This window comes from Lytechinus variegatus, chromosome 4, assembly GCF_018143015.1.
Source record: "Lytechinus variegatus isolate NC3 chromosome 4, Lvar_3.0, whole genome shotgun sequence".
Classification (NCBI taxonomy): domain Eukaryota; kingdom Metazoa; phylum Echinodermata; class Echinoidea; order Temnopleuroida; family Toxopneustidae; genus Lytechinus; species Lytechinus variegatus.
This window is the reverse complement of record NC_054743.1, coordinates 28,913,670-28,941,647: the sequence shown is the minus strand read 5'-3', so window position 1 is coordinate 28,941,647 and position 27,978 is coordinate 28,913,670. Positions and strand designations below refer to the sequence as shown.

General features: G+C 35.4%; 1 protein-coding gene across 2 annotated transcripts; it reads right to left on the bottom strand.

Moving 5' to 3' along the window:
- Nucleotides 1-1,536: 1,536 nt before the first annotated feature.
- LOC121413779 (nose resistant to fluoxetine protein 6-like) lies at nt 1,537-26,950 on the bottom strand. 2 transcript variants are annotated; one of them, XM_041606725.1, is made up of 16 exons: nt 26,829-26,950; nt 25,100-25,366; nt 24,604-24,767; nt 21,139-21,220; nt 20,346-20,451; nt 16,166-16,410; nt 15,120-15,302; nt 14,169-14,262; nt 12,326-12,418; nt 11,019-11,181; nt 9,769-9,848; nt 8,692-8,793; nt 6,764-6,914; nt 4,986-5,172; nt 2,677-2,819; nt 1,537-2,270 (listed from the first exon to the last, which is right to left on the bottom strand). In XM_041606725.1, the coding sequence occupies exons 2-16, from the start codon at nt 25,356-25,358 to the stop codon at nt 2,142-2,144; spliced, it is 2,181 nt and encodes a 726-aa protein (XP_041462659.1). In that variant the 5' UTR covers nt 25,359-25,366; nt 26,829-26,950; the 3' UTR covers nt 1,537-2,141. The 2 variants fall into 2 exon arrangements, with proteins under 2 accessions (XP_041462659.1, XP_041462660.1); XM_041606726.1 differs by lacking the exon at nt 6,764-6,914 and adding an exon at nt 6,469-6,616.
- Nucleotides 26,951-27,978: the final 1,028 nt, after the last annotated feature.

The window sequence follows — 27,978 nt, the reverse complement described above, 5'->3', positions numbered from 1 at the left end:
GTGGCTTTGAATGAACTAAAATTCATTTCTGACAACTTTTTGGGGTAAATTTTTAGGTGCCTGGTCACATATTAACAAAAACATAATCTTTGTATCAGATGTGTCTGAGAACAGAACCATTGTTTTCAAAATAAACCGTCATCATAATACATCTTAATTTCTATGATTGTAAAGCTCAATAAAATTGTAAATATAAAAACTGCAAACTTCATACACACACTGCATGATTTCATCAAGTACACTAAAAACACAAATATACAGCCAATGACTGTTGATTTTAAAACAAGATGAGTTGATCAATTTTGGATCTTGGGTGAATAATTAAAGGTTTTGTATCTACTCTGATAAACAATTTTATCTAAGCTGATCTACTTTTATTTGCCTCTTCTTCCTAAGACCACAGCTGCCACCAATTTGTAGAGAGGTCAGAGTGGTAGGCAAAGGGGTGCGGTTCTAACTTACCGTTGCAATAGTCTGAGAGACAGAGCAGATGTTCTTATACAATTGACAAAGAACTGCAAATAGAAAGCTGTTTGGATGTATTTTCCATTTCTTTCTAATAAAATACCTTAGCATGGCAATATTTACATGTAATATAAAAATACATGGATTCCTTCCTTTATATTCTTCACATTTCAGATAAGATTACCATGAGTTGTTGTAACATATACGTACACGCAGTTTTTAAAAATATCACTTTGAATATATAAAATGAAAACAAAAAAGTGTTCTACATCAGTCTCGACTTTAAAGATTGCCACCACAGAAGAATTCACTTCCCCTCTCAAAAACATATCATGAAAATATAAATTTCTTAGAATACATCAACAAGATAAACAAATTGAGTACCTGTTTCAAATTGCTGTGATCAATTGCACCTGATCTTTTTCAGTGTTCTTTTTTTTTAGAAAATCAGAATCAAGTCAAGATCAATAAACATTGAGTTGCGGCAGTTTTATCATTGGCAAATAGAAAATTACATGAATTATTTGCTCTTTCTGTAACTGAACTCATGTTTTTCAAGTAAAGTTTGTACCTCATGTCTTATCAAATTTCACTCTACCTACTTGGACGAAATTATAATTTTGGCAGAAATTTTAGATACTTTACTACTGTATACTCTGAAAAAAGCATAAATCATGTTTACATTATTACTTGTTCTCTATGTTGGTTAGGATAACACAAATGATCAATACCTAGTAAAAACAGTGAATATTAACATGAATAAGAACTTCACAATGTACATCAAACTTAGCAGTCAAGTAACTCAAATTGCCTATGGAATGCCAACCTATTTCAAATTTTTAAGGGTGAGACTCTCCATTTTCAGACTGGTGATAAGGCCAGCATCTTTTAAAAAGTATTTCTCATTGATCCAATGCAATAATTTGATCGCTGAGACACAACCCTTTCTCCTGAGATAATTACATGTACTCCTGTAACAATTTCTCCAAAAAACAAAAAAGTTCCATGAACATAGGTTTATTTTGTACCAATATTGCCCACACCATATTCATTTATTCCATACATGATAAAAACAGTTCATAAACAAGCTGTAGGATGTCTTGCTTTTAAAAGTGAAAGGTTGGGCAAGGTATGGAATCAAACCCAAGACTTTCATACTGTATGTTTAGTTAGGCACATCTATTTCTGGGTGGTTTTAGGAAATCCCCTCCCCTCCCAAATGGGGGTTTCTAGGAAGGAAGGGGGGGTGCTCAGGTGGCTTAATCTATCAGGAATTATATCTGGGGAGGTCCAATTATAGCCCAAAATAGTTTGTGGTTTGATGATTAGGATTGGGTATTGGGTCAGATTTTGAGTTTTCCATTGAAGCATTTGTCACATAAGTGGGGGGGGGGGGACAACTGTCATGAAGCCATTCATTTCTAAAAGATTTGGTTCTGTAATAAAATCATATACATACATGTATGCCAGTGTTCACAGTAAATTTTCTTGTGCTGAAAGTAAGAAAGCAGAATTATTTGTTGAATTTGTTCTGAAATTTGATTGAAGGAAAAACCTTTAATTTTGTCCTCCTTTATAAGTATTTATTGGCAGTTTTAACAAATGCCTGTTCTCTTTCAAACCCTAGATATCATCCCTTGATGGCAGAGTTTGAAGAAGCACAAGAGGGCGCCAGATCACTTTGTCTTCTTTTCTGCCAGAGGCATAAAGAACTTTTCCAGGTTGCCAAGAGGAAATTCAATGGTTACTGCTAAGAGAATCGCTGCAAGGTAGGCCATCGTTACTATGGAGGTGATCTCAAATGCCTGAACACGTAATGAAAAAAAATTATAATGTGTAAGGTACATTCATAACAATAATAATAGAATAAGAGTTGAAAGCCAAATACCACAACAGAATAAATGCCGGAGATTCTACAATTGTTAAACAAAACCTGTGTTTCCTAAACTAAAGATGATTGAAAATTCAATTTTCATTAAAAAACAATAGAAAAAAATGCATGCAAATTTTTTTTACATCGTTAATATCCGTTGGTTGTTTCATAAAGCTGTTCATTAGATACAAATAAATGTATACACGACTGGTGTCCCTTTCTTGTGCTCAGAGATATATCTCTATGTATTGATTTAGGACTTAAGAACATATTCCAGTCATACATGCAATGTGATGAAAATGCAATAACAAAATACATATTGAACCAAACATACTCACCAGCATATAGATGGAGTAGAAGTAGTTGTTGCTAAAATTGAAATTGTAAATAGAGATGATGATGGGATGAAGGAGATAGGCAGAGTAAGTCAAGCGGCTCATCGGAATCCAGAGTTCCCAGCTCAAGAAGTCATTGATCCAACCTATGGAGAAAAAAGTAGAACAAGCTTGGAAATGACAGACTAATTGGAAAAAAATTATACCATCAATTTGATGACTCCAAAGTCTTGTTACCATGGTAATTAGTATAGCAGCAAAGATACAATAATTATAATATTTCTATGCAAATGGACATTTGATTTGATTTATTTTATTTAAACATGGTAAAAAGCCCTCGATTAGCCAATGGCTGGTTTTCAGAGAGGACGTGCAGTATACAAAGAATATAAAGCATAACAAATCATAACAAAGTAAAATGAGCAAAGCAAAAATCCATAAATAAATACAAACCCCAAAAGAGGATGAAATAAAACAGAAAAACAAAATCAGAACAGAAAAACAAAATCAAAACAGAAAACAAAAACACAATTGTAACAATTTTTTTTTTATTTGGTAAAAAAGGATAATCAAGATTTCAGGACTTCTTCGATTTTCAGATTCAAATAAATTTAGATTTGGTAAAGTGTGAATACGTTCTGCCAATAAATTAAAATCAAGTATGGTAAGATATAGGCTGCTATTTCGTGCAAAGTCTGTTTGGGTATATTTAGGTTTATTACATTGTTTGAGTTACTGAGTGTGTGGGTAAAATGTTGCTTAAGACTAATCCTATTACATATAAACTGCAGTAAAAGCTTATTGACTAACATAAATATTAATACAATTGCTTTTTTTTCCATCTAAGGACGATTGGTTCAGCATTCAATTTGATATATAATGCCGATGTGCTGAACAAGGAATCTACTTTGAGCACAATACGAAGGGCTCTATTCTGCATTACAATGAGACAATTAATTAATTTGGGTTTTCCCTGCATTTCTCCAAATATGTGAACAATAATCAAAGTGGGGTAGAACATGGACCTATCAGAGTGGTAGGTCCATGTAGGTCCATGGGTAGACTAAGACATTTATACAATGACATAGTGCTGGTAGTCAGCTCAATACTACTTGTATTAAACACAGAAAAATAAGCACTGGGTTTGTTAAAGGTCAAGTCCACCCCAGAAAAATTATGATTAGAATCAAGAGAGAAAAATCAAACAAGCACAATGCTGAAAATTTCATCAAAATCGGATGTAAAATAAGAAAGTTATGACATTTTAAAGTTTCGCTTATTTTTCACAAAATAGTTATATGAATGAGCCAGTTACATCCAAATGAGAGAGTCGATGATGTCACTCACTCACTATTTCTTTTGTTTTTTATTGTTTGAATTATACAATTTTTACGAATTTGATGATTAGGACCTCCTTGCCTGAAGCACAAAATGTTAAAATAATGGAATTCCACGTGTTCAGGGAGGAATGAAACTTCATTTTACATGACATTGACAAGAAAATAAATATATTTCATATTTCAAACAATAAAAACAAAATAGTGAGTGAGTGACATCATCAACTCTCTCATTTGGATGTAACTGGCTCGTTCATATAACTATTTTGTTAAAAATAAGCGAAACTTTGAAATGTCATAACTTTCTTATTTTACATCCGATTTTGATGAAATTTTCAGTGTTGTGCTTGTTGAAATTTTCTCTTTTTATTCAAATCAAGTTTTTGTTGGGGTGGACTTGTCCTTTAATGATTACACAAATTTACAATGGTTATAACAATACTGATTCCAAATTTCAGAAATCAAATCCTCAATGGTATTTTTTCAATTTTTTTACTTTAATTTACTACTCTCGATGGTGACTAATATTTAAATTTCTCAAATTTAGAAGATAATGTTGAATGTACACAGTAACCTTTGTACACCTAACTTGTACACCTAACACACATAATTATAAATTGCAACATGTTTGGGGGGGGGGAGCTGTGACAATGCAAAGGCACAAAGTTACTCAGTGAAAATATTGGCTTGAAAAATCCTTTGGATGAAGCGAAATGCTGAGTTTTTAGTGAATAAAACTCCAATTAATTAATTCTAAACTAAATGATCAGTAAAAGTTTCGCTTACAATCAAAGGAATCAAAGGACTGAATTCATTACCAATACTACTTTTAAATCATAATTTCAATTTTAGAGCTGTTCATCAATTTGTAATATTTCAACTTTGTATCATAATTGCTTTGTGTCTGATTTTACCAAGAAATCATAAAAATATGAATTTGAACAATCCACGATAATTCTTGAACTTGATACCTACCTCCATAACCATAATGACATGCAAACACAACCCAGGAGAGACACACAGCCCAGACGAACCGACACAGAGCCATGTACGCAGCACTTTCAGCAGTACTCATCACATGACCATGATAGGAAGGGTATAAGCCATACACCAACGTCATGCCAATTGCGGCAGCAATGAGCCATCCTATCACGGCAACGATCTGCGACAAAAAAAATGAAGAAAAATTACAAAATTAGACGATGAGACAATCAGTCAAATGTTTCACAGCAAGATACCAGTTGTATCGGAGACCAGCTCAGCAGAGACCGAGGTCACCAAAAAATGAACATTTTTTCACCTGTCGAATTTAATTGACCATTCTGGGGTCAATATCTACCCACCCCCCCTAAAGTAGATAAATAAAGATAATGGACCCCTGTGTACATACATGCAAATCTTTTCTGAGTTAGATGAAAAGGGCTGCATTTGTCACTGTATCACTCAGGCCTCCAGAATACTAACAAAAATGTTCTCAATACATTCATACGACACTTAAATACATGTATTACCAGGAGGCAAAACAAGCACTTTCCTCTCAGAAACATCTTAGTTTCTCCATATGAATACAATTGTAGGCTCATTCATTTTCTATATCATTGATATTTACCTAAAAAGGTACATGTATCTTTTAAGACTAGATATTTACAATGATCAATGAGAGTCCACACAAAATGTTGATCTCTTCGCTCCAATCTCCCTTTAAGAACAGAACAATAAGCTGTATTGAGTATCAAAACCTTATGAAGTTGAAATGTATGCCTTGCTCCTTTTCAGAAATAGAATATATGTCACACATAACATCTGATATGACCTTTGACCTTATGACCTTATGACTCCAAAATCTGTATCTAGGACTGTCTCAGTAGGTAAAAATACATCTACATTGAACAATAACAAAAAACACCATTAAGGACATCCATAGTTCATTTTTTGCGCATTATGACCTGCGCATATTTTTTACGCTATGCGCTTTGACGTCACAAAGGACGAATATGTGATTAACAAGCTACAGGTATAAGTGGATTTTCCCCGTAATCTGCATTCTAATGACGTATAAGCTTTGTTATTTTATGAAGTTTATTAGCTGAATTATTCATGAAACCATTTTTTTAATACCTCTACAATTTCAGAATACTTCATTCTGCACTGTCAAATCTGATGAAATTTACATAGATTTTGACTGAGCAGTAGATGATTAAACTCAACGTAGTGATCCCATGATGTCTACAAATGTCCAAACATTGTGAATGCGCATTTCTCAAGATCGTCACATTGGGTAAACTTCAAAGCTCGATAGCAAAATATCAAGCATGTGAACCAATGTTATTTTGAGATTTGGAATATTTAGGCGCTGAAGAAATTTATGAAAATGTTATGGGTTTCATTCTAACTGTGGAACATCCTTAAATTATTTACATACTCCATCACATAACATTTAAACAATTTAAACACTTACAGGGTGCATTTTGAAGGGTTTATTCTTATAGAGATGGAGAAAATATCCCATTACCATGCCAACCAGATAAGGGGCAATGCGGCAGTAGGGCTTGTCATAGATCACATCAAAAAAAGAATGGCTTGGATCTTGCGTATTCGCTGCATCCCTAAAAAAAAAATGAAAATATTGTAACACTGAAAGCAAGCATGTTACAATTGTTTAAAGAGATTTGTTTATAGAGAATAATTAGCGAACACTTATTCTTTGCATACTCCTTCATGTAACATTTCAATTATTTCAACATTTCACTTACAGGGTGCAATTTGAAGGGTTTATTCTTATATAGATGGAGAAAATATCCCATCACCATGCCAACAAGATAAGGGGCAATGCGGCAGTAGGGCTTGTCATAGATCACTTCCATAAAAGAATTGTTTGGATCCTGATGCGGATTTGCTGCATCCCTAGAAGAGATAAAGAAGTTAGTTCAGTGAAAACAAGTATGTAAAATACAATTTAACCCTATCTAGGCTGGGCTATTTTGGGAGTTCATATGGCAGAGGGGGGGATCTCAGCCGCTGACTGCGCGATCGCGCCAAAAATTGTCATGTGGGTTGTCTGGGACATAATCTACAAAACTGTACAGTAATTTTTCATGCGAATTGCTATTGAGTGATTATGTTAATTTATGCAAAATTAGCTAGGCGTACTTAGTACATGTACATGTATGTGAAATCATACCTTCTCCCTCTAACACCCTAAATAAAGCTCCAAATGTTCTAATTTTTGGTATAGAAATTCTTTGTCGTGTTTTCAACAACTGTACATGAATAAAATTGTGATATCAAATCATTTTCTTAATATGTATTATATTGTTTTTTGCAATTTCTTATGTACATGTACACATTTTTTGTTTTTTTTTTACCTATTGTTTTTCATTGTTTTTTTCAATGAAACTAGTTAAGGACTCCTCTGAGATCATAAAAACCATAAAATGAGTACATTTAGACCAGCAAAACTAAAAATAATTTTATTTAAAATATCATAAATATCCTAAATTTATGATATTTGTTTGAGAACACAATTTGCATTGACTTTTCCAACAAAATCCCGTTTTTGAGAAATTTTTTGTTCTGACATGCAAATAAATAATGCATATTTTCAAAATCTTGTACGTGTACCTGGGTAATGCAAAATTAATCTCAAAAGTTGCGCAAGACTTGAAAGTAATAAGTCAGCAAGCGGTGCGTTAAAAAAATTTGCACAGCAAAATTATTGCGCGAATCTGTCCTAGATAGGGGTAAAATGATATCCACAGATTCAGAGGATGCTGCTGGAAATACATGTACATATGCGTGGCAGACGGCGTCAGCAGCCAGTTGACACCAACGTTATATGATGCGGACTCAGATGCCATGTTTAGAACGCGTACGTTTAACTGCTGTTCAAAGACCTTGGCAGGTTTGCTCCATCACTTCCTGCAGCGTGAAGTGACGTCAGCAGATGTGTGGACCAATACCAATGTAGCCAAAAGGAGCACAGCATACGTGTTCTCTGCATGTGTGCAAGTGCTACGCGACTGGCTGACGACTGACAGCTGCATGCAAATTATGTCTATGATCTTTGTAATGAAGATGGTGGCGAATACAAAACCGCTCCACAGTCCCAGAGATTGTGCTTGGGCACCTTCAATAGAGAATCCAACTCAAATACCAAGTTTTAAAAGGAACAAATCAAAAAATATACATACAATGGATGTGAAAATTTTAACGAACACACCTAAGAAAATAATATTCCGTGAGCAGAAACAATTAATCTCTTTGCCTATGGAGATAAACGTAACCACAGAGATGCTTTATGAAAAATATCAATCATTTGATCTGTCCAACATGTATTAATTTTTTTTAATTATTAGGGGGGGGAGCTGCTTTTCTTTCATTATACACATGCACATTCTAAGTTTTATATTGACCCGAGTCCTGTTTGTAGTGTTACATATATTTCTACATGTACAGATATCCTTTTTTAATGTTGTTGAGAAGGATAAAACAAATTGAAAGAAAATCAGAAATTTTGTAGGATTTTCTGTTCAAAGTCATGTCCTGGTCATTGCTATAGCTAATATCAAAATTAATACAAGATATGTGACTACATGTACCTACACTGTACTCAGGTGCATGTCGGTTACTGATTATCTTTGAAAACTGAAGAGAATAATATGCATTAAAGTATGCTACTTACATGAGCACAGCAGAGAAGTTGTATTTGGCCATCAGAACACCTGTGGAGATGAAACTTGCAAGGCACATTACTCCAATGCTCAAAATTCCGGCTATCGGAACCCTGTCAGGATAATACATGTAATATTAACAAAGATAACAAAAGTAAAAATAATAGCAACAACAATCATGACAATTAATTGAATACTATCTTATTACATATACATGTTTTCACCATACAAGATGCTGAAGGTACATAGGGTATACACAAATGATACCCTTGTTCAATGTGGCTATCAATATTTAAGTTCACAATGTCTAATCTCCTGCTACCCATCTATGATGTGAAAGGAAAATGCAGATTTCATAAAACCCTCTGCTGTCAAGGTGACCGAAATACAATTGATGCAAATGCTGCCAAAGACTTGGCATTATGTTCAGTATTTTAGATCATGACTTGACAGTTGCTCCTGAGACAATTGGTCTGGGCTTTATTTCGTCTAAGACGTAGGGTTAGGGTCAGGGTTACATTAGGGTTTCATGTTAGTCGTAGGATTAGATTTAGGGTAGGGTGAAGTGTTATATCAAGGGTCGAAGTAAGTCTTTTGATTAGTGAGTGGAATCCCTAGCGGAACAATCGCTGCCAAGCAAATGTCATGGACCCATAGGCCCATATTTTGAAGTCAGGTTTAACTTAAACTCAGGTTTAAAGTTGTGGTTTAAACATGGAAAGCCAAAAGTACCAAAATTTTTATTAAGTTGCATGTTTCTTATATTTACTGTACTCTTTCCTGATTCATCGATGGTGAAGACAATCATCTATTTTATACTTCCTACACAATTATGAATGATTTAAGAGCCGAATGAGCTGAAAGTATGATATCTCTATGGTTATTGATTAGGTAACAATTGGCTGTCCATACTTAAACTACAACTTTAAACCTGAGTTTAAGTTAACCTGACTTCAGAATACGGGCCATAATCTGTAGTACTAATATTCTTTGAATGGAAGATTGTTGGGCAAACCATGACAGTAGAAGAGGCCACATGACACTAAACTGTTTATATAATTTAGAAATGTACCTGTACATGCACTTACTTGTAAAGCATAATCAGTAGGGGAGGGCTTATCACGAAGAACTGCATGTCGTTAGCAAGATACCAAACCCATCCGATACACTGGAATTCGGAATAGAAAACAATACAATATCTTCATTTAAAAAGTATTGAGTATGAGCAAAATATCACACTAAATACACAGTTTTTATCTGTGAATCGTCACTGGTATGGGCATGTGTTGAGGAGGGATATTGATCCTTTTTTTTAGAAGGGTGCTTGAGTTTAAGGTGGCTGGTCAGATGGGAAGGGGGCGACCAGAGAAGAAGTAAAAGAAGGAACTGGAGGAGGACAGGAGAGTTGGCTTGAGGGAGGAGGATGCGTGAGTAGGGTTTGTACATCTCCCAAGAATGTACTGTAATCTGATTGGTCCAAATCGGATCACATGAAATTCAGCGAATCGCACTATTACATCCAAAATGCACTATCCTGCACTCTGATGTCATACCAGAAGTACTATCCTGCACTGTGACGTCAGAGTGCATGATAGTGCGAGGTCTGGAATTATCTAGAATTTAGATCAAATACAGAATTCGGGGAAACTCAGTAACATGGGGAAGGAGGGGGTTGTATAAAACAAACAATACACACATTCTTGTGCATAGAGGACCTAAATAATGAACTCTGTGTTCGACTCGCCAAATGGATATACCGCACTTGATCCTGCGGACCTCGGTACAGTATATCCATTGACTCTTCTCGCACATTGTTCATTATTCAGCCCTGCATGCACGAGCTTACGTGCATTATTTGTACTGGTGAGGGGGATCTCTGTGAGTTTTAGGTGAATTTGGCCACCAATAGAGTTGAGGACTAAACAGATATAAAACCTGGATGACTGACATCACAGGAAACTTGCGCTACTGTATATCCATCAATGAGATAATGTGTTCATAAAATGCGTCCATTGGCCCTAAGCATAGCTTAAAGTCACACTTAAATCTTTGTGAAACATCACAATGATTTATACCTTAAAGTGATAACTTTTCCTAAAGGTAACACCTAAATGCATCAGTAATTACTTGTTAATTTCATATTTATATAGCGCCTTTTCTGTGAGATACGAAGCACTTTGAGATGCCATCGCTGGTCAGCATAGGAGATAAAACGTTTTCAAATTACTAGGCAGTGACAAAATTGTTCTTTTGTTCTAGGGATGGCATCTCAAAGCGCTTTGTATCTCACACAAAAAGAGCTATATAGATATGAACTATTATTTATTACACTTCATACCTGTCCGGCATTTTGAACCAAGTTATTGACGTAGAGGAGATTGGCCCACCAGTATTTCTCACAGGCAACATCTTTCGTCTGGACATACCAAATCGGACTGCTTCCTAAATAAGGCTTTATATAAAGAGAGATCAGCATCGTCATACCCAATGCAGGAGTCAACCTGGTTTTAAAAAAAATTAAAAAAGAGAATAGACATTGTTTAGCGCCATCTAATGTATCAAGAAATAATCTATATCAGGCACACTGGTATCGGGTACATCGTGGTCTAGTGGTTCTGACTTGCGTCTTTCAATCAGAGGGTCGTAGGTTCACATTCCAGCCATGCTGTGAATTCCTCCAGCGAGAAATTTACCCACCTTGTGCTGCACTCCACTCAGGTGAGATGAATGGGTAAGGCAGGATTGATTCCTTGAATGCACTATTAAAAGTGCATGTACTTGAAGGCAGCTTGAGCTAAAGCCCAGGTAACAGAGAAGTGAATCACCGCTTCAAAAAAAATGATCAGACTTTTCTTGATGACATACTTCAAACTTTTAATCATTACCTATGAAAATCAATGCAAACTGCAGAGCAAATATCTTGGGGTTTTTTTTCAAACATAATCTGTACGTTAATAATAATTCTATCATGAAATGAACGGCAAAGTGCTGAAGTAGAAACATTTCTTACAAAGAAGACAGTTTTTCTAAGTATCATGTTGTATGATTTCTCACTTTACAGTCATCACACACATACTCTCGATTTAATCAAAGTACGATTGACTCAGTATAGAGTAGATGAATTTTCATTACTACATTATTTTCGTTTAAGTACAGTACAAGTATTATTTTCATCAACAGAAAACATTATCAAATAAGAAACAATTACATCAATTACAGGGATGAAAATATTATACAAATATTCAATGTTGGTGAGTGCGATCGTTCCGAATATTGCATGAGTGTGCAAGTTGAAACAGTCTTCTATTCAACGACGCAAAGCAGAGTTGAATAGACTTTTTCAACTTGCAACGAATGCAATATTCCGAACGTTCGAATATTACTGTACATTCGTGCAGATGAAAATTTTTTTTTTAAACATATGTATATCTCACCCTGGTTTTAACAAAATGATTGAAAAAAAGACAAGTTACCTGAAATTACATTGATCCAATAACCATATTTGTTAAAGTTTTATGAAATAAAGACATATAAAGATGATTTTTCTCAATAAATTACGATTTTGTAAAAAAAAAATATATATACGCCAAACTAAATACGCCAAAATCGTACTGGTTTGCAGCTCTGTATTTCCTCATCACTTACCTCCAGTATCTATGGAAATAAAACCATAGCCAGGGAAGTTTTCCATTTGTCTTCACCATCCTCCCAAGGGCCATGTATGCCACCAGTAGTCCACTGTAACATGTAATACAATAATATAAAATGAAATAATAACAAAATAAATACTACCATTTTTGTGATTTTAAACTGTAGGGGAAGGCGGGTAAGTTGTGACACTTTTTACATTTTGCATGTTAGAATTGATATGACTAGTAATATTGTAGAAATAAGTACCTTGCCTTTAAATTTGATTCTTGGGAAATCTTTTTCACCAATATATAACTTTCTACCCCCACACTGAAAGTCATCGTGACCTTCGAAAAAAACGATGTCAAATGGCTCAACTTGCCCCATCTGTGGGGTAAGTTGTGCCACCGTCTGGGGTAAGTTGAGCCACAAAAACTATGTACAAAATGTATGCGGGAAGAACCAGGATGTCAATTTTTCATTTAAAGTCTTTTCACTTGCTAATTCTCTATAAATACTAACATCTTCGAAAAGTAAAAGAACTGTGAATTTGCTAATTTCTGCCTGCATATCAATGGCTTTTTACATTTTTATTTTTTTTTTTTATTATACATCACCATAAGAATTACCATGGCTCAACTTGCCCGATGTTGATTTGGCTCAACTTGCCCGATGTTGATTTGGCTTAAATTACCCCAGCCCAAACTTATTGCGATATTTTCACATCCACACATTTCTTATGCATTCATCATGTAAAAAAGTATGACAAGAATGAGAATCCATACCTGTACTAACAATATTGTTGTCATTTCTATAATATATTTAAAGACGTGTGTGGGTAAAAAGCACCCTTTTTTTTACTTTTTTGGCTGAAATTTGTATTTTTCCCTCTAAAAAAGTACTTTTTGTTCAAAGTTGAAAACAAAGTGGTGGGGTTAAGGGTTATGCAATGGGTCATCAATACATGACAATACCACAATGTCTGACTCATTCATTATTAGCCTGGGGATGGTGGCTCAACTTGCCCCTATGCTCAACTTACTCCGCCTTCCCCTACCAAGATCATCGGCTTGGCCGCCATGATGTATGAGTTTTACCAAATAAACCTATCTAATATTTGTTAAATCTATATTCAATGGGGTTATTCCATGCTGTGTTGTACAGGACATTTTTGACAACATTTTACATCTTTTTGACATGAAAATAATAAAATATCTTGATTGATTGAAGGTGCTCCTCATGTAGTATCAGAAGGGGAGCAAGAACCAATATTTTACATCCTTTTCAGCTGAAATGAAATATAGTATGTCATACAGGACACAAAAAAGGTTGATGATCTTTGCAATGAATAGAATTATAAACATTAATTTGTAAAGCATAGCTTTTATATGAATATACTCCGCTGATCTCATTTTACTTAAATCTACACAGCAAGTTTTCTCAACTAAAAAGAGATATGTTTTTAATTTTGATTTGAAGAGACTCAATGATGGAGAGCTTCTTAAGTCAATTGGGAGGCTATTCCATAGTTTGGGGGCAGCAAGTGCAAATGTACGATCACCAAGTGTACCTTTTGTTTTGTGAAAGGGGATCTGGAACAATAATCTATCTTTGGAACTATGCAGGCTTCGACTTTGTAATTGGGTTTAAGTTTAAGTAATTCTGTGATGTAATGTGGGGCTTGAACGATTAATGATTTACATACTATTAACAGAATGAATGAAATTCTTTGATGCACAGGCAACCAGTGGAGTTCTCTCAAAAGAGGTGGCGGCGAGTACAGTGCACCTCTTCAATCCCAGGAATTGAGAAGGCTATTCCATTATCAATTAGGGTGAAAAGGAAAATGCTACTTTACCTGAGGAAGAAGAATGAGTCAACAGAGAAGAATGCATTGGAGATGGCTTGAAAGCCAAAATGGCTGAGGAATCCAAAGGCAAAAAGAGGGTTAGCTGTAAATCAGGGAACAAATCACAAAAAGAATTCAATGAGAAATGCTGGGTAAAGATATCATCATCTCTTCATGAGATATTTGGATGCAAGAATTCATGTCTTGCATCCAAATATATATAGTAACATCGTCAAAATATTTAACAGTCACATTTTACATGACTCTACATCTTCGAGTACTGCACATTTCAGCCTTGCTACATCCAAAGTTGGGGGACTCTGCCTTTTTTTTTCTCCAACTGATTCCTTTAAAAAGAGACCTACACGTAAGTACTGTTAAAGAATTGCATCACTGTTTCAGATTTATAACAAATAGCACATCATGGAAAATTCCTTTGTGGGTGTACAATGTAACTTTGTAAAGACTGTTTTCCAAAACAATGTCCCCATGTTTCTAATGTCAAGAATTGATAATCACACTGATAAATTTTGGATTGAAAGAATTAGAAACACAAGTTTAAATTTCATTTTATATACATAAATTGTAAGAAAAATAAGAAATTTGAATCTTTTGCGCCAAATTGCTATGCATAATTAAATTTTTTGTTTTTGTTTTACTATTCACATTCATAAATCCTGATGGAAGTAATTTTCATTCAATAATTGAAAATTTAACAAAACCAGAGACATATATGGGATTTTCATGAAGCATACTCTTGTAATGAATGCAATAGGCCACATGTTAAAAAGGTTATTAAAGTTGAATTCAGGCAGTAATAGCTGAGAACTTGGCAGTAAATGAATCACCCCCCCCATAATCAAAATTTTAATTTTTTTTTAACAAATAAACCAAAAATACAAAAAAATGTAAACAATTTATGTGAGGCACGAGATATCAATGAAATATCAATATTCCTACCTACTATACCAGTTCCTTGGACAAAGGACATCACATGACCCATAATGACCCAGGTCATACTGATGACCCGAATTCCATTTAGGCATGATATACTGCCCTCTGTTTTCCTAGCACTAAGCAGCTTGGCCAAGTTGCGGTTGACAGCGAATGAAAGCACAAACTGATGCCAGAATTTGGTACAGGCTGATGAAATAGATGGATAAATTTATACATTTATTGAAATAAAGACAATGTCATATGTGATGTACATTATTCAACAAGATTCATTCCATTGTTTTTAGTTGCAACAAGTAGGAATGAATAGAGTTTCCGTGCAGAGCAAGATAGTAAGCTTTACAATGAACATAATTCTTAAACCTAGTACTTTTGGCAATTTCTATTGTTTACAAATTCTAAAAATTTCAACATACATGTATATCGAACATCCTCCATTCTTTCAGCCACGTGCTTGACAGGGGCATATGATTTCTAGTTGCAACTCACCTATAATGAAATGGGAGGGTAAAGCTTTTGTCTTTGCCTTTCTTCTACATTGAAAGTTTTCGAAGCAGCCACCGTCCTAAAACTCTGATCTTATCCTTCTTCTCTATAAGTACAGGCCACCGTCTGGCATATTGCCGTACTGTCCTGGTCGATAAAACAACATGTAACGCAAGACCGGACTGTAAAGGAGGTGGCTGCTACCTAGTCTTCCATATCAGGCTACTGCTGACATTTCGCGAAACAGCATCATCCTTGTATAAAGGCCAACGATTCACAGTCAAATTTGATTTCTTTTCATAAAACATTGATGCTCCAGCAGTTTTCTTTTAATACTTCCTTTCATAACCCCATATTTCCCGGTGGGTGTTTCATAAAGCTGTTCGTAAGTTAAGAATGACTGGTGATCCTTTCTTGTGGAAAATGGCATATTTCATTGGCGATGGTCAAGCGCGTAAGAAAGGATCACCAGTCGCTCTTAAAGTCGCTCGTAACTTACAAACAGTTTTATGAAACGGCCCCCAGGGCTATTTTGATATGAAAGGCAGGAACAGAAAAGATCTCACCAGTGGGTACCTCCTCTGTCTCTCGCTGCCCCTCTTGCTGCTCTGGCTCCACCTGCTGCGTATCGTTACCGACGTCTCTCATCCTTTGGTAGGGGTATGCGTCTACCACTCTGATGTACCTGTTGATGGATTGCTGAGGGGTGGGGGGAAGGTTGGCAGGTGGTGGCTTGTAGTCAATAGAACGCAGTGTCTTGTCAAGGAATGCACCAAGCAGCATAAGGGCAACAACAACCGCAAGAAATGACCTAAAAATATCAAAAACAAGAGAAGGGAAAACAAGGAAAACTTAACATGGAGGAAGAAAATTCATGTTTGTGACATATATTTTTTTTCTTATTCTAAAATTCCAAACACCAGTAATTTCATTTATTGCTGCATTTTCATTTTAAAGTTTATGTATACATGTATATCAGCAAAAGAGAATAAGGAAGAATATTCAGAAGGTTCAAATTTTTTAAAAATAAATTTGATCAGATGCCTATCTAGAGTATGTGAAACAAAAATTAGCATTTCAGGGGCATTATTTTATTAATTAGAGCAAACTAATGATTTTACGCATAAATTAGCATACTTAATGATTCATGAGTTTTTTTTACAGAATTTGACGTTATAGTTTTGTAGATGTCATGGGTAACGCGTGTGCCAATTTTCGTCGCGATTGCGCGATCGACGGCCGAGATAAGGGGGGGCTGAATCAGCCCCCCCCCCCCAGTCTTCTTAGGCGTCGAAATAGCCCAGTCTATTTAGGGTTAAAGCATTCATCCTCATTACCAGGTCCCTCAGATAGGACTTTAAGCCATCGGTCCTCTGGTTGCCTGCGTACAAGCATTCATGCTTTCTTAGCAATCAGGTAAAAAATCAACACCATTCACCATATAACCTACTAAAATACAGCAATTTAGTTGGTAACGAGAGATTATTTGTTATTGATTAGGTTTTATACAACACTACCCTGTCTCTCTAATGAAGCTGTACACCAGTGGTTATATCACACGTTTCATGAATGTTAGACACAACATAATTTACATTATGTAATCTACATGTATGTCAACATCAAAAAATACAATGAGTAATGGTGTTAAAATTGGTTATTTACATGTAGAGGTAGATTATAAAATTAATAAAAATATGTTGTTACTAAGTCATCTAAGCATATATTGGTGGGGAAAACACCTATAGGAGAGTAATGGGGATGAACTATAAACATGGAAAGAATAAACCAGTCAGAAACAAAACAGACCTTAACTAACCAAAAAAAAAAAAACAGGTATCATATACAATATATAGAGCAAAGTTAATGAATATATATCCCACGTAAAATGCCATGTTTATCAAAACAAGATTTTTAAAGCAAACACCACCGGATAGAGACAAAAAATATTGTGCATGGTTTAGAAACATCCAGGTGTATATGTGAATAGTGTGCATAGCTAAATGTAGCTGAAATTTACTTCTCTCCCATCATGCATCAGCTGTGGACTAAGAACCTTCAGGTGTAATCTCGTGGTTCAGTGGTCATGTTCCCAGACTGCGATTCTCGTGATCCGACATCAAGTTTCGCTGCAGTGGCATTAAAGGCCGATAGCGAAACAATTTCTTAGTGCATATCCTTTCAACCTAATTGCTCCACATTGTAAAGCAGCTTTGAGAAACATTTCTCACAACAGAGGAACACATTCAGTACAAATCATGCATTTCACATTTCTTACAAAGAAATGAACCCTGTTGAATGCAATAACTGCAAAGGGCTGAATCGTGAGACGTTAACACAATTTTAAGAAGGCTTTTACTTTACACATAATAATTTGTCATGTAATTCAGTCGACTAATGCAATTAATGAAAATATCGGAAAGTCAAAATTTGACTCAGGAAAATAATATTTCAGGTAGCCAAAGTTCTCAATAATTTTCAGACCTAGAATCTGAACAGGTGGGTGTTTCATAAAGCTGTTCGAATTAAAGTTAAGAGCTACTTTAAGAGCGACTGGTGAACCTTTCTTATGCGCTAAATAATCACCAATCAAAATTTGGTGGATGACATTTACCACAAGAAGAAAGCACCAGTCGTTCATAAAGTCGCTCGTAACTTACGAACAGCTTTATGAAACACCCACCGGGTCTCATAATTGTGAAACCAAAATAAAAATCCTGTATCATTCGTACATGTAGAAGCTGAAAGTGAAAATAAGGTTCCATTCGGGTTTACCCGGCTGATTGGGGAGCCTATCATCTGATCCCTCTCACAGACCAATCTAGATATATACCGGCGCCGATTTCAGAACACCCAATGACATGTAGGCTTTAGCTGGGAGTCTACATGTACTACTGACTGCTCAGCTCTCCGATAAGTTAGGCTACTTGATGACTTCTATTAACAGCACGAAATTTGAAACATATACATGTAGGGTAATAAATCAATTTTAGAAGCATAGATTTTGGCATCAAATCTAATCCAAGCAATGCCTGCATTCTCCCATTCTCCCTTTGTGGCCTCTTTAAGTGAAATCCTTGATTCTGCTGATTGGCTGTTGAATGTTGTTACAATGGTATTACCGAATGGCTCACTATTACCCTTGGATGGCAAAGTTAATCTAATGCAAAGGGTCTCAGGATTTTTTTTACAAAAGACGTAAAGAATGAACAAAAAATATGCTTGCGAAGCCCCAAGATTGTGGAATAACTTACCATTTGAAATTAAACTTCTCCCTGAGTAAAACATTCAACATTATGCTTTACTAAAAAGTAAGACCCATCAATACTTAAATTTTCAAACTTTTTTTTTCCTTTTTTAATTTTGTTTTCCAAGCAATGATTTCAGGAGCTATTACAGTGCAGAAAAATATACGCACATTTTTGCACTACACACATGTAAATCAGGATTTTTATTTCAATCAGCATATTACCAAACAAAAAGAACAGTTCAAACGAAAATGAATTCCTGCTTTAAAGACACTATGAGCTTTTTCATAACGGCTTTCTTGCATTCTCCATTTAATGTCTATGATGAGGTGTGAGAATTGGTAGTGAAAAGTTGCTTGCAGAATTCTCGGGAGAAAGACGAAGGGTTTCACCACATTGCTATATAGTTTAGTGCTTGTTTTCCTTCAAATCGTTTTGGGTTGAGAAGGGGAGGTCAACAAAAGATACTGATGTAATAATAATAATAATAATAATAATAGGCATTTATATAGCGCCATCTATCTAGAAATATTCTATTCCGAGGCGCGTTGTTATTATTATTATTACCCCGGCTTTAGCTCGAGCTGCCTCTCAGCGCTCATGCATTCAAGGAATTAATCCTGCCGGGTACCCATTCACCTCACCTGGGTCGAGTGCAGCACAATGTGGATAAATTTCTTGCTGAAGGAAATTACGCCATGGCTGGGATTCGAACCCACGACCCTCTGTTTCAAAGTCAGAAGACTTATCCACTGGGCCACAACGCCCCACACATGTACATATTAATAAGCAAAGAATACATGTATATGGGACTTTTTATTCTATTCTTTTTATTTTTTCATACTTGTAAATTTGGAAAATTTGATATAATTCTGGATTTTAAAAGAAATAGAAACTTTCTCCTGAATGCTAAAGGGGTACTCTGAGCTGAAAATAATTATTCTAAATAAATAAACTAATATTCAAAGAGCAAACCACTCCAAAAAAAAAAATAATTCTAAACTTTAGCAAAAGAGTTTGAAAGCAGTTATACCATACTGAATAGGCAATAGGTGGGCTGATGATGTCATGGCCCACTTCCCTATTCTTTTGTCACATTGAAATCAAAACTATTTTTTATTTTTAAACATATGTGTACATGTATGGCTTATGTCTACCTTGCAAAAAATAAGTTGCAGCAATGAATATCTTACACATCAAATCAGTAGTCAATCTATTTTTTCATTAATTCTTGGAGGATAAAACTTTAATAAATATAATAAAATATATACAATAAAATACAAAGAAAATCATCATAAGCTGGCATATTGCATTTTTATGAAGAACTGGAAATAATGTATTACTCTTTAATAACTTTGTTATCTTTGTCCAATTCTGATGAAATTCGGTGTTTTGTTTGTCTGATTTTATGTTATCAGTTCAATAATATCATTTTCAGCCTGGAATGCCATTTAAAACCACAGTACTATGGTAGAACTGCAGATGTGGACATTTTACTTACATAACAACTATGAATCCTGTATTGTTGTATGGTATAGGCGGCTTTTGCGCACAGACGACAGATGATGCATTCACAGCAGATATGTTGAAAGGAGCTTCAACCAACTCTGGTTGGAAAAGAAGAAAAGTTCAACATAAATATACATCTGCACAATGTTTAGATTCAGTAAAGCAAATTTTAGGTCAAAAGTGTCAATCAATTATGAGTCTGCATTACAATTATCAAAGGTAAAGTTCAATTTAATATTCAACACAATCGCATGGATGAATTAACACAAATATATTAGATTTATTGAAAATTGCCAGGCTCTGTTGCTCTTTGTTTCTGCATTGACCAGTGTAAATTAGGTTATTTAAAATATGTGATATTACAAAAATATCCATAAAACATAATCATACATTTCATTTGAAAAAATTAAATTAAATAATGGGATTAAATACAGGTACATGTACTTGGCCAGCTGTGAAATACCAGTCGCTAGTTTTTTGTGTGGATCTAATGAAAAACAAAATTCAAAAGAATATAGGAATAATCAAGACATCAAAGTTGGTGCTTATCTCATTAGATATTAAACCACCATCTCACTTTTAGTCTGAATGGCCTTCTTCTGATCATGCGCAGAATGGAACTCCAAACTGGCTTATTGGCAATGCATTGAAAATACACTGCTTTCTCTAAGTAATTTCTGTTTCATTCAATTTTTCACATTCCATTTTATCTCATTTCTTTTCATGTAATGCAATTGGATCTCTAGAAATACATGTATGAGTGTGCCATAATTAGAATTTCTTACCTATAAAGTCTTGAAGAGAGAATACTATATCTGAATCCGAGCATGATTCAGGTACACACAGTCCCCACATTAAATTTGATGCCTATATGTAGGAAAGAAAGAAAACACATGTAGGTAAATTCAGATAGCATATCCAGCATCAACTATGACAAAGAAACGTATTTGCCCATGGGCAAGCATAAGAGTCACTATTGTCCCCAGACAAGTGGGCCCATGATCTGATTCTGGATACATGCTTGAATTCATATGCAATATTGTCATCATCATCATAATTATCCTTACAACCAACACCATCATCATCATATTCACCATTCATCATCCTCACCATATAATCATCTTCATCATAATCTTCATCACCCTCATTATCTTCATCCTCATCATCCTTATCATCTTCTTCATCATCATCATCGTCATCGTCATCATCATCCTCATCATCATCTTCATCGTCATCGTCAGATGTTCAAGGAACACATATGATTTTCTCTATGGTGGCCTCATGTGGTGCCTGTGGAGTGTAGAGCTCTGTTCATCTCGCCATATTTCTTCCTCTTCAACTTCTTTTTCTTTTTTTTCTTCTTTCATTTCCTTTTTTTTCATTACTTGAAAATAATATTAGACAGTCCCCCATAGTGCCATCGATGCAGTACATAGCTGTGTAATTCAAAATATGTTTGGGTAGATATACATGTAATTTGCTATCAAATAGAGATTACAAAACTAAGAATATATTCAGAATACTGTAATTTCACTTTGGTAAAATACCAATTCTCAAGCATCGAAAGTTTTACCTCTTCAAAAGAAAGTTTTGCGGTTTTATTAACTATTGACCCTTTTCTCTGACATGACATGAACTGACATACTTTGTTATTGCATTTCTTTTTGCAAAGTGGTTTTTATTAATAGCCTGCCATGACCATAATTAGGGTCAATATATCATATCGACCCTAATTTTGGTCAATCTACTGTGAGAGTTTTGCTCTTTAATTAAAAAAACTTTCCCGACTCTAATTTTCACTTGCCCCGGGCAATCGGGCAAGTGCATAAGTAGCACCCTGGCAGACTTTGAGAAGGAAGATAGAGTAATTATTCACAAAAATTAACACCATTCATATGATGATAAATTACTATGTTCAATGACCCTGACATTTGACCTTGATCATGTGACCGAAGACTTGTGCAAGATATCAGTGATACTTGATTACCCTTATGTTCACATTACATGAACTACATTCATAAACTTTCAAAGTTATGATGGCCATTCAACAATATACTCTGTACATATAATGTAATATACCGGTACCGCCGTGTGCGTGCACAAAGTTATATTGTTTTTTGCCACATGATGGATCACTTTAAGGAGACAAAGTTCATATCATAATAGCCATTTTTTAAATCAACATTTTATGAACCCAATACATTTGTAGTTGACAAAGATCAAGCTATTGAGCAACTTTTTTAATGATCCACTTCAAAGGAGACAATAAGGTGTTCACGTGATTAATGCGTGTAAGGACATTCAGAGATCAAAGTCCACTAGGAATTTCTCAGATCACATGCCAATTAAAAACAGGCTTCATAAAGTGCCCATGCTTCTCATGATTGAATACTTTTATTTTCAAAGTGGCACCATGATTATGCATTCTGGTATTGATATTTACTTAAAATATGAACAGCATGCGAAGGTCAAATGCACTTTATGTGACAGATACATATGTAGCCATGAGATTATGTACATGTAGGGGAAGGCGGGGTAAGTTGAGCATAGGGGCAAGTTGAGCCACCAGCCCCAGGCCAATAATGAATGAGTCAGACATTGTGGTGGTGTCATGTATTGATGACCCATAGCATAACCCCTAACCCCACCATATTGTTTTCAACTTTGAAACAAAAAGTAGTTTTTTAGAGGGAAAAATATGAATTTCAGCCAAAAAAGTAAAAAAGAGTGTGAAATAGATAACTGCTTTATAAACACACACGTCTTTAAATATAATAAAGACATGATAACAACATTATTAGTCCAGGTATGGATCTTCATTCTTGTCATAGTCTTATATGATGGATGCATAATAAATGTGTGGATACAAAATTATCGCACTAAGTTCGGACTGGGGTAAGTTGAGCCAAACAGCATGGGGCAAGTTGAGCCATGGTAATTCCTATGGTAATGTATCTTAAAAAACAAACAAACCATAAAAATCGATTGAAATGCTGGCTGAAAGGAGTAAATTTACATGGCTGCTCTTTTCCTTTTAAAGAATGTTAGTATTTATAGAGAATTAGCAAGTGAAAAGACTTTAAACAAAAAATTGACATGCTGGTTCTCCCCTCATACATTTTGTACATAGTTTTTGTGGCTCAACTTACCCCAGAAGGTGGCTCAAACTTACCCCATATATGGGGCAAGTTGAGCCATTTGACATCGTTTTTTTTCAAAGGTCACGATGACTTTCAGTGTGGGGATAGAGAGTTATATATAGGTGGAAAATATTTCAGAAGAATTAAATTTCAAGGCAAGGTACTTATTTCGACAAGATTATTAATCATATCAATTCTAACATGCAAAAAGCAAAAACTGTCACAACTTACCCCGCCTTCCCCTATGTGTGCAGTGTATGATATACTGAGAGTATTCTCCTCAGTTTCCTCTGTCCATGATATTCCACACTGTTACATGTATGTTACATATTACATTGTAGGATACACTAGTGACTGCACATGAACTTTGAAATGTTGATGGATTTTTTTTCATAAAATAATAATTATCGTTATTAGTGACTGCACATGACCTTTGAAATGTTGATGGATTTTTTTTCATAAAATAATAATTATCGTTATTAAGATCATTTTTACATAAATATTAACAATCACGTCTCTCGGTGCTCTCCAATACCACAGCATTATTACCATGGCTTGTTTTATAGCAGAGCAGCTGTTCGGCCCTTCTGCATGTACATTCTGGACAAAGAATTAATCAGTGCCAGGTCCCCTCACCTGGGTTGAGTGCAGCACAATATGGATAAATTTCTTGCATCTTAATGGAAATAACACAGTGGCTGGGATTCAAAACCACAAACATCTGAAACATGAGGGTCAATTCCTGCCAGGTCCCTATTTACCTCAAGGGAATCAACACAACAGTTGAGATTTAAAAATAACATTTGTCTGATTAAAATGTGAGGGTCACTTGCACAATACCAAGTATGGAATTATTGTTCTTTGATTTTTTTTTCATTTTTATATTTCTTCATTTTTTTCTACTGGAGAACCGCAGCATCATTTTATTTTAAATACAGCAGATGCTACATGAACACAGTAATTTTACATCTCAACAATCACATGTTGGTCCATTTTAATCATTATTTTGCAACGGGAATGTGTGGAACATACATATAGTAGGCCTACATGTAGTTAGTTTATATAAAATTAAATTAAAATTTCAAATGAATTACATATATATGTACTTACTCCATATGCATTGGGTATATTGGTAGCATTAGCAGGCAGTTGGATCTGTAAGGTTGATAGGCAGTAGTTGAAATCAGGAATACTATTGCATTCATCAAAATGGCCCAGCCAAGCAAGATTACCATGCATAAGACCTGACTGAGGTTTACCAATGGCATCAACAACTGAAATACAAAAAAAAAATTACATCTTATCAGTACCGCATGAGATATAGTACATGTATATGGGGGGGGGGCATTTTTTTATATAGTTTTGTTATTTGCAAATCTTTGCAACAATATATTTTTAATCATTTCTGGAAACCTCTAATCATATATGAAGCTCTGGCCTCTGGGTATTTTTCAAGATCGTTTGCAGAGACACAAAGACTATAAATATTCAGTGGCCTGCTCCGCACAAACCTGAACATGACATACTACCCATAACATTATTCCCCCCCTTAATATCCTAAATCTTTTTTGAAAGAGAAATTTGGTGCTGTCAGGAGTTTACAGACCTAGCTGAAGTTCATCTGTCTCTGTTAATATAACTGCAGCAAGATCAGCTTTGCATGTTGTGGATACTTCACCCAGGATTTGAGGTTGAAGAGGAGGTAGACCAGCCGTAACCATCCTTCGAATCATACCAGGGGTCATTAACCCAGAGGTCGTAGGAATGCATAATGAGGACACAACCAAAAGCGTTTGCAATGCGAGTCTGATGCTCATTTCTCGGGTGCAGCGTTGAATCTGCATTGAAAATTTAAATTCGTTCATCCTGATATCTGAAATGAAAAAGAATACAAACTATTATCTGTCAATTGAATTGATGATCACAATTATATTGATATATGTGAGGAACTCCAGAGTCCATGTTGGCTCTAAAATCACCAATTTTGAAGCTAACTGGAGGATGGATATGGAGCGAAATTAGGGTGGAAAGTAAGAAATTAGGCCTAACGTTAAGCTTTTCTTCTTTTTTTGATGCCGTTTCAACATAATCATACAATAAATATACATTTTTCCCACTTTTGCCACTCGGTGTATCTGAGCGAGTTCACCACCTTGAGGTTCAGGCCCGGGCCACTCCTAGTACCAATGAGGTCCGAACATAGTTCGGGTAGGTGGAGCGTAGCGGTAGTGAAGTGGAGTGGAACCTGCACGATCACTTGAGGTCCAGGGGCCGAATGAACGAAAGGGTCTTTGCAAGAACCATCTTTCTTGTCGCCCATTTATTATGATGCACCATGTGAAAAGCATTTTAAATGAAATATTACCAGTACCTGCAAACATTTTATTTTAAAAATTTAAGTAGGCCTAAACAAAATCTTTGTTCATGAATGATGATGACTTGATGTGAATATCCTGAGAAATTGTATACAAGTTTATTTAAACAGTAGAGGCGCACGGCCAATATGGGAGACTCTCTCCAATAGGGGAGACAATCTCCCACATTGGAGACTTGCTTTGCAAAAGGACAAAAGAAACAACACCAACAAAAGCATGATTTTTTCCACCCCAAATTTTGTCTCACTCAGGTCAGAAGCCCATCTGTTCTGTGAGTGATTGACAACAAAAATCCTTATCAAAACAAAAGTAGACGGTGAATTTTTAAAGTAGACGGTGAAAAAATAAAGGGGTAATTTTTCATGAGGAATCTGCTTGTCACATTTTTATTTGCCGCCAAGGTAATCCTTTTGCCGCAAATGTAAACAAAGGAAATTGGTCTCCAAAACTGGAGACTGTCTCTGAAATTGGATACCCAAATTCTTCACAAAAGTCTCTGATAGGACTCTTACTCTCCCACATTTGACATTGCATTGGATTTTGGAGACAGTCTCCAATATTTGCCGTGTGCCTCTACTGTTAAATGCTAGCTAACAAATTTCATTTGTTTATCATGCATTTCAGAAATATCCCGCATACAGCACATCATAAAAGATGGGCGACACGAATTTAAATTCGGTCCTTGTAAGTTGTTGGGAAGACCCTTTCGTGCAATAGGCCCCAGGTACCGGTACAGGGCGGTAGACCCGGCCCTGCCCTGGCTCCTGGGCTGGCCTGTTGAGCTCCGCTGCCACGGAGCTGGTGCACACTGCTCTCTCTCCGGCGCAGCGCGGGCGCGGCGGAGCCCCGATTCGTGTTAACCATCTTAACAGTTAACTTGATACATGTACAACTTTTTTTATCCCTCAAAAGGTAATAAACTGCATTGGCCAGACATAAAGCAATTCCTTAAAAACTTACAGTCCTAGTACGAATCCGCCATACAATTATCCTGTCTCCTATACTTCAATTGCAGCACCAACATCAGTAGCCAGTTGCGAGGAATCCTGCCCATTGACCAATCATGCACATGTGACCTTTTATTTACAATGACGTAATTTTCTTTAAAAGAAAAGGAAAAGAGGAAAAAAAATAGAACAGGAAAATTGGAGGAGAGGGAGCGCTTTTCATCCTTTTAAAGAAAAAAAACAGTGACAAAAATAGTCATTTTTGACTGGTTGCCAAACAAACAAGAACAGTGGCGCAATCAGCTCCCTGCAGCCCCCCCCCCCGACGTGGGCACAAAAAAAATCTTTCATGTCATATATTGCATGTTTGATGAGATGCATATCTTGCTCAATAGACTGCATGATCGATATGGAGCTTAAAATATAAAGATTTGAAGTCAATATGCAAAACATATGTTTCAGCTCGGACATCAACCTTTCTGCTTTCATGTATTTTGCTTGATTTACAAATTTGATTTTAAATTTTAAAAAGTGCTATGTAATGTCTGTCGGAGTATCAACATTTTCAGCTCGCATTGTTGTCAAGTGATTCTCATTATTTCAGTGAAACAATTCTGTGTGTTTATTCATGAATTTATTCAATGAGCAAATGTCATATCCCCAATTAATTGTTCTTTTGTATTAATTATTATATGAAATTATATTTATTCCAAAAAAAATCCCCAAAACTGATTAAAACCAGTTAATGATAACTGATTTAATGCATTATTGCTGCAACTTATTTCATCATAATGGAGACACATATTATGATTCCATGTAATGGATATAAGAAAAAGGAAAGTGGGGATGTGACACTCATGCCGAGCCTACCTAATGATTCATATTTTGAATAGGCACGTTTTACCGGAGCACTCCTCTAAAACTTCTGCTTATACGCTTTGCGCTCGCATGAAGTAATTATAGTTGCAGACGCATCTTCTCAGGATCACAAACAATGCCCAGAATGTTCCATTTTAAAATTTCTGTAAAAAAAATAAATAGGGCTTGTGAGATTATTGTTTTATAAGAATATAGCTAAGTGACTGCTATATAGGAATACTAGCTCCTTCAAAGAAACAAAAAAATAATCTTTGAGCGACCGATTGGGTAATATACGGGTGACC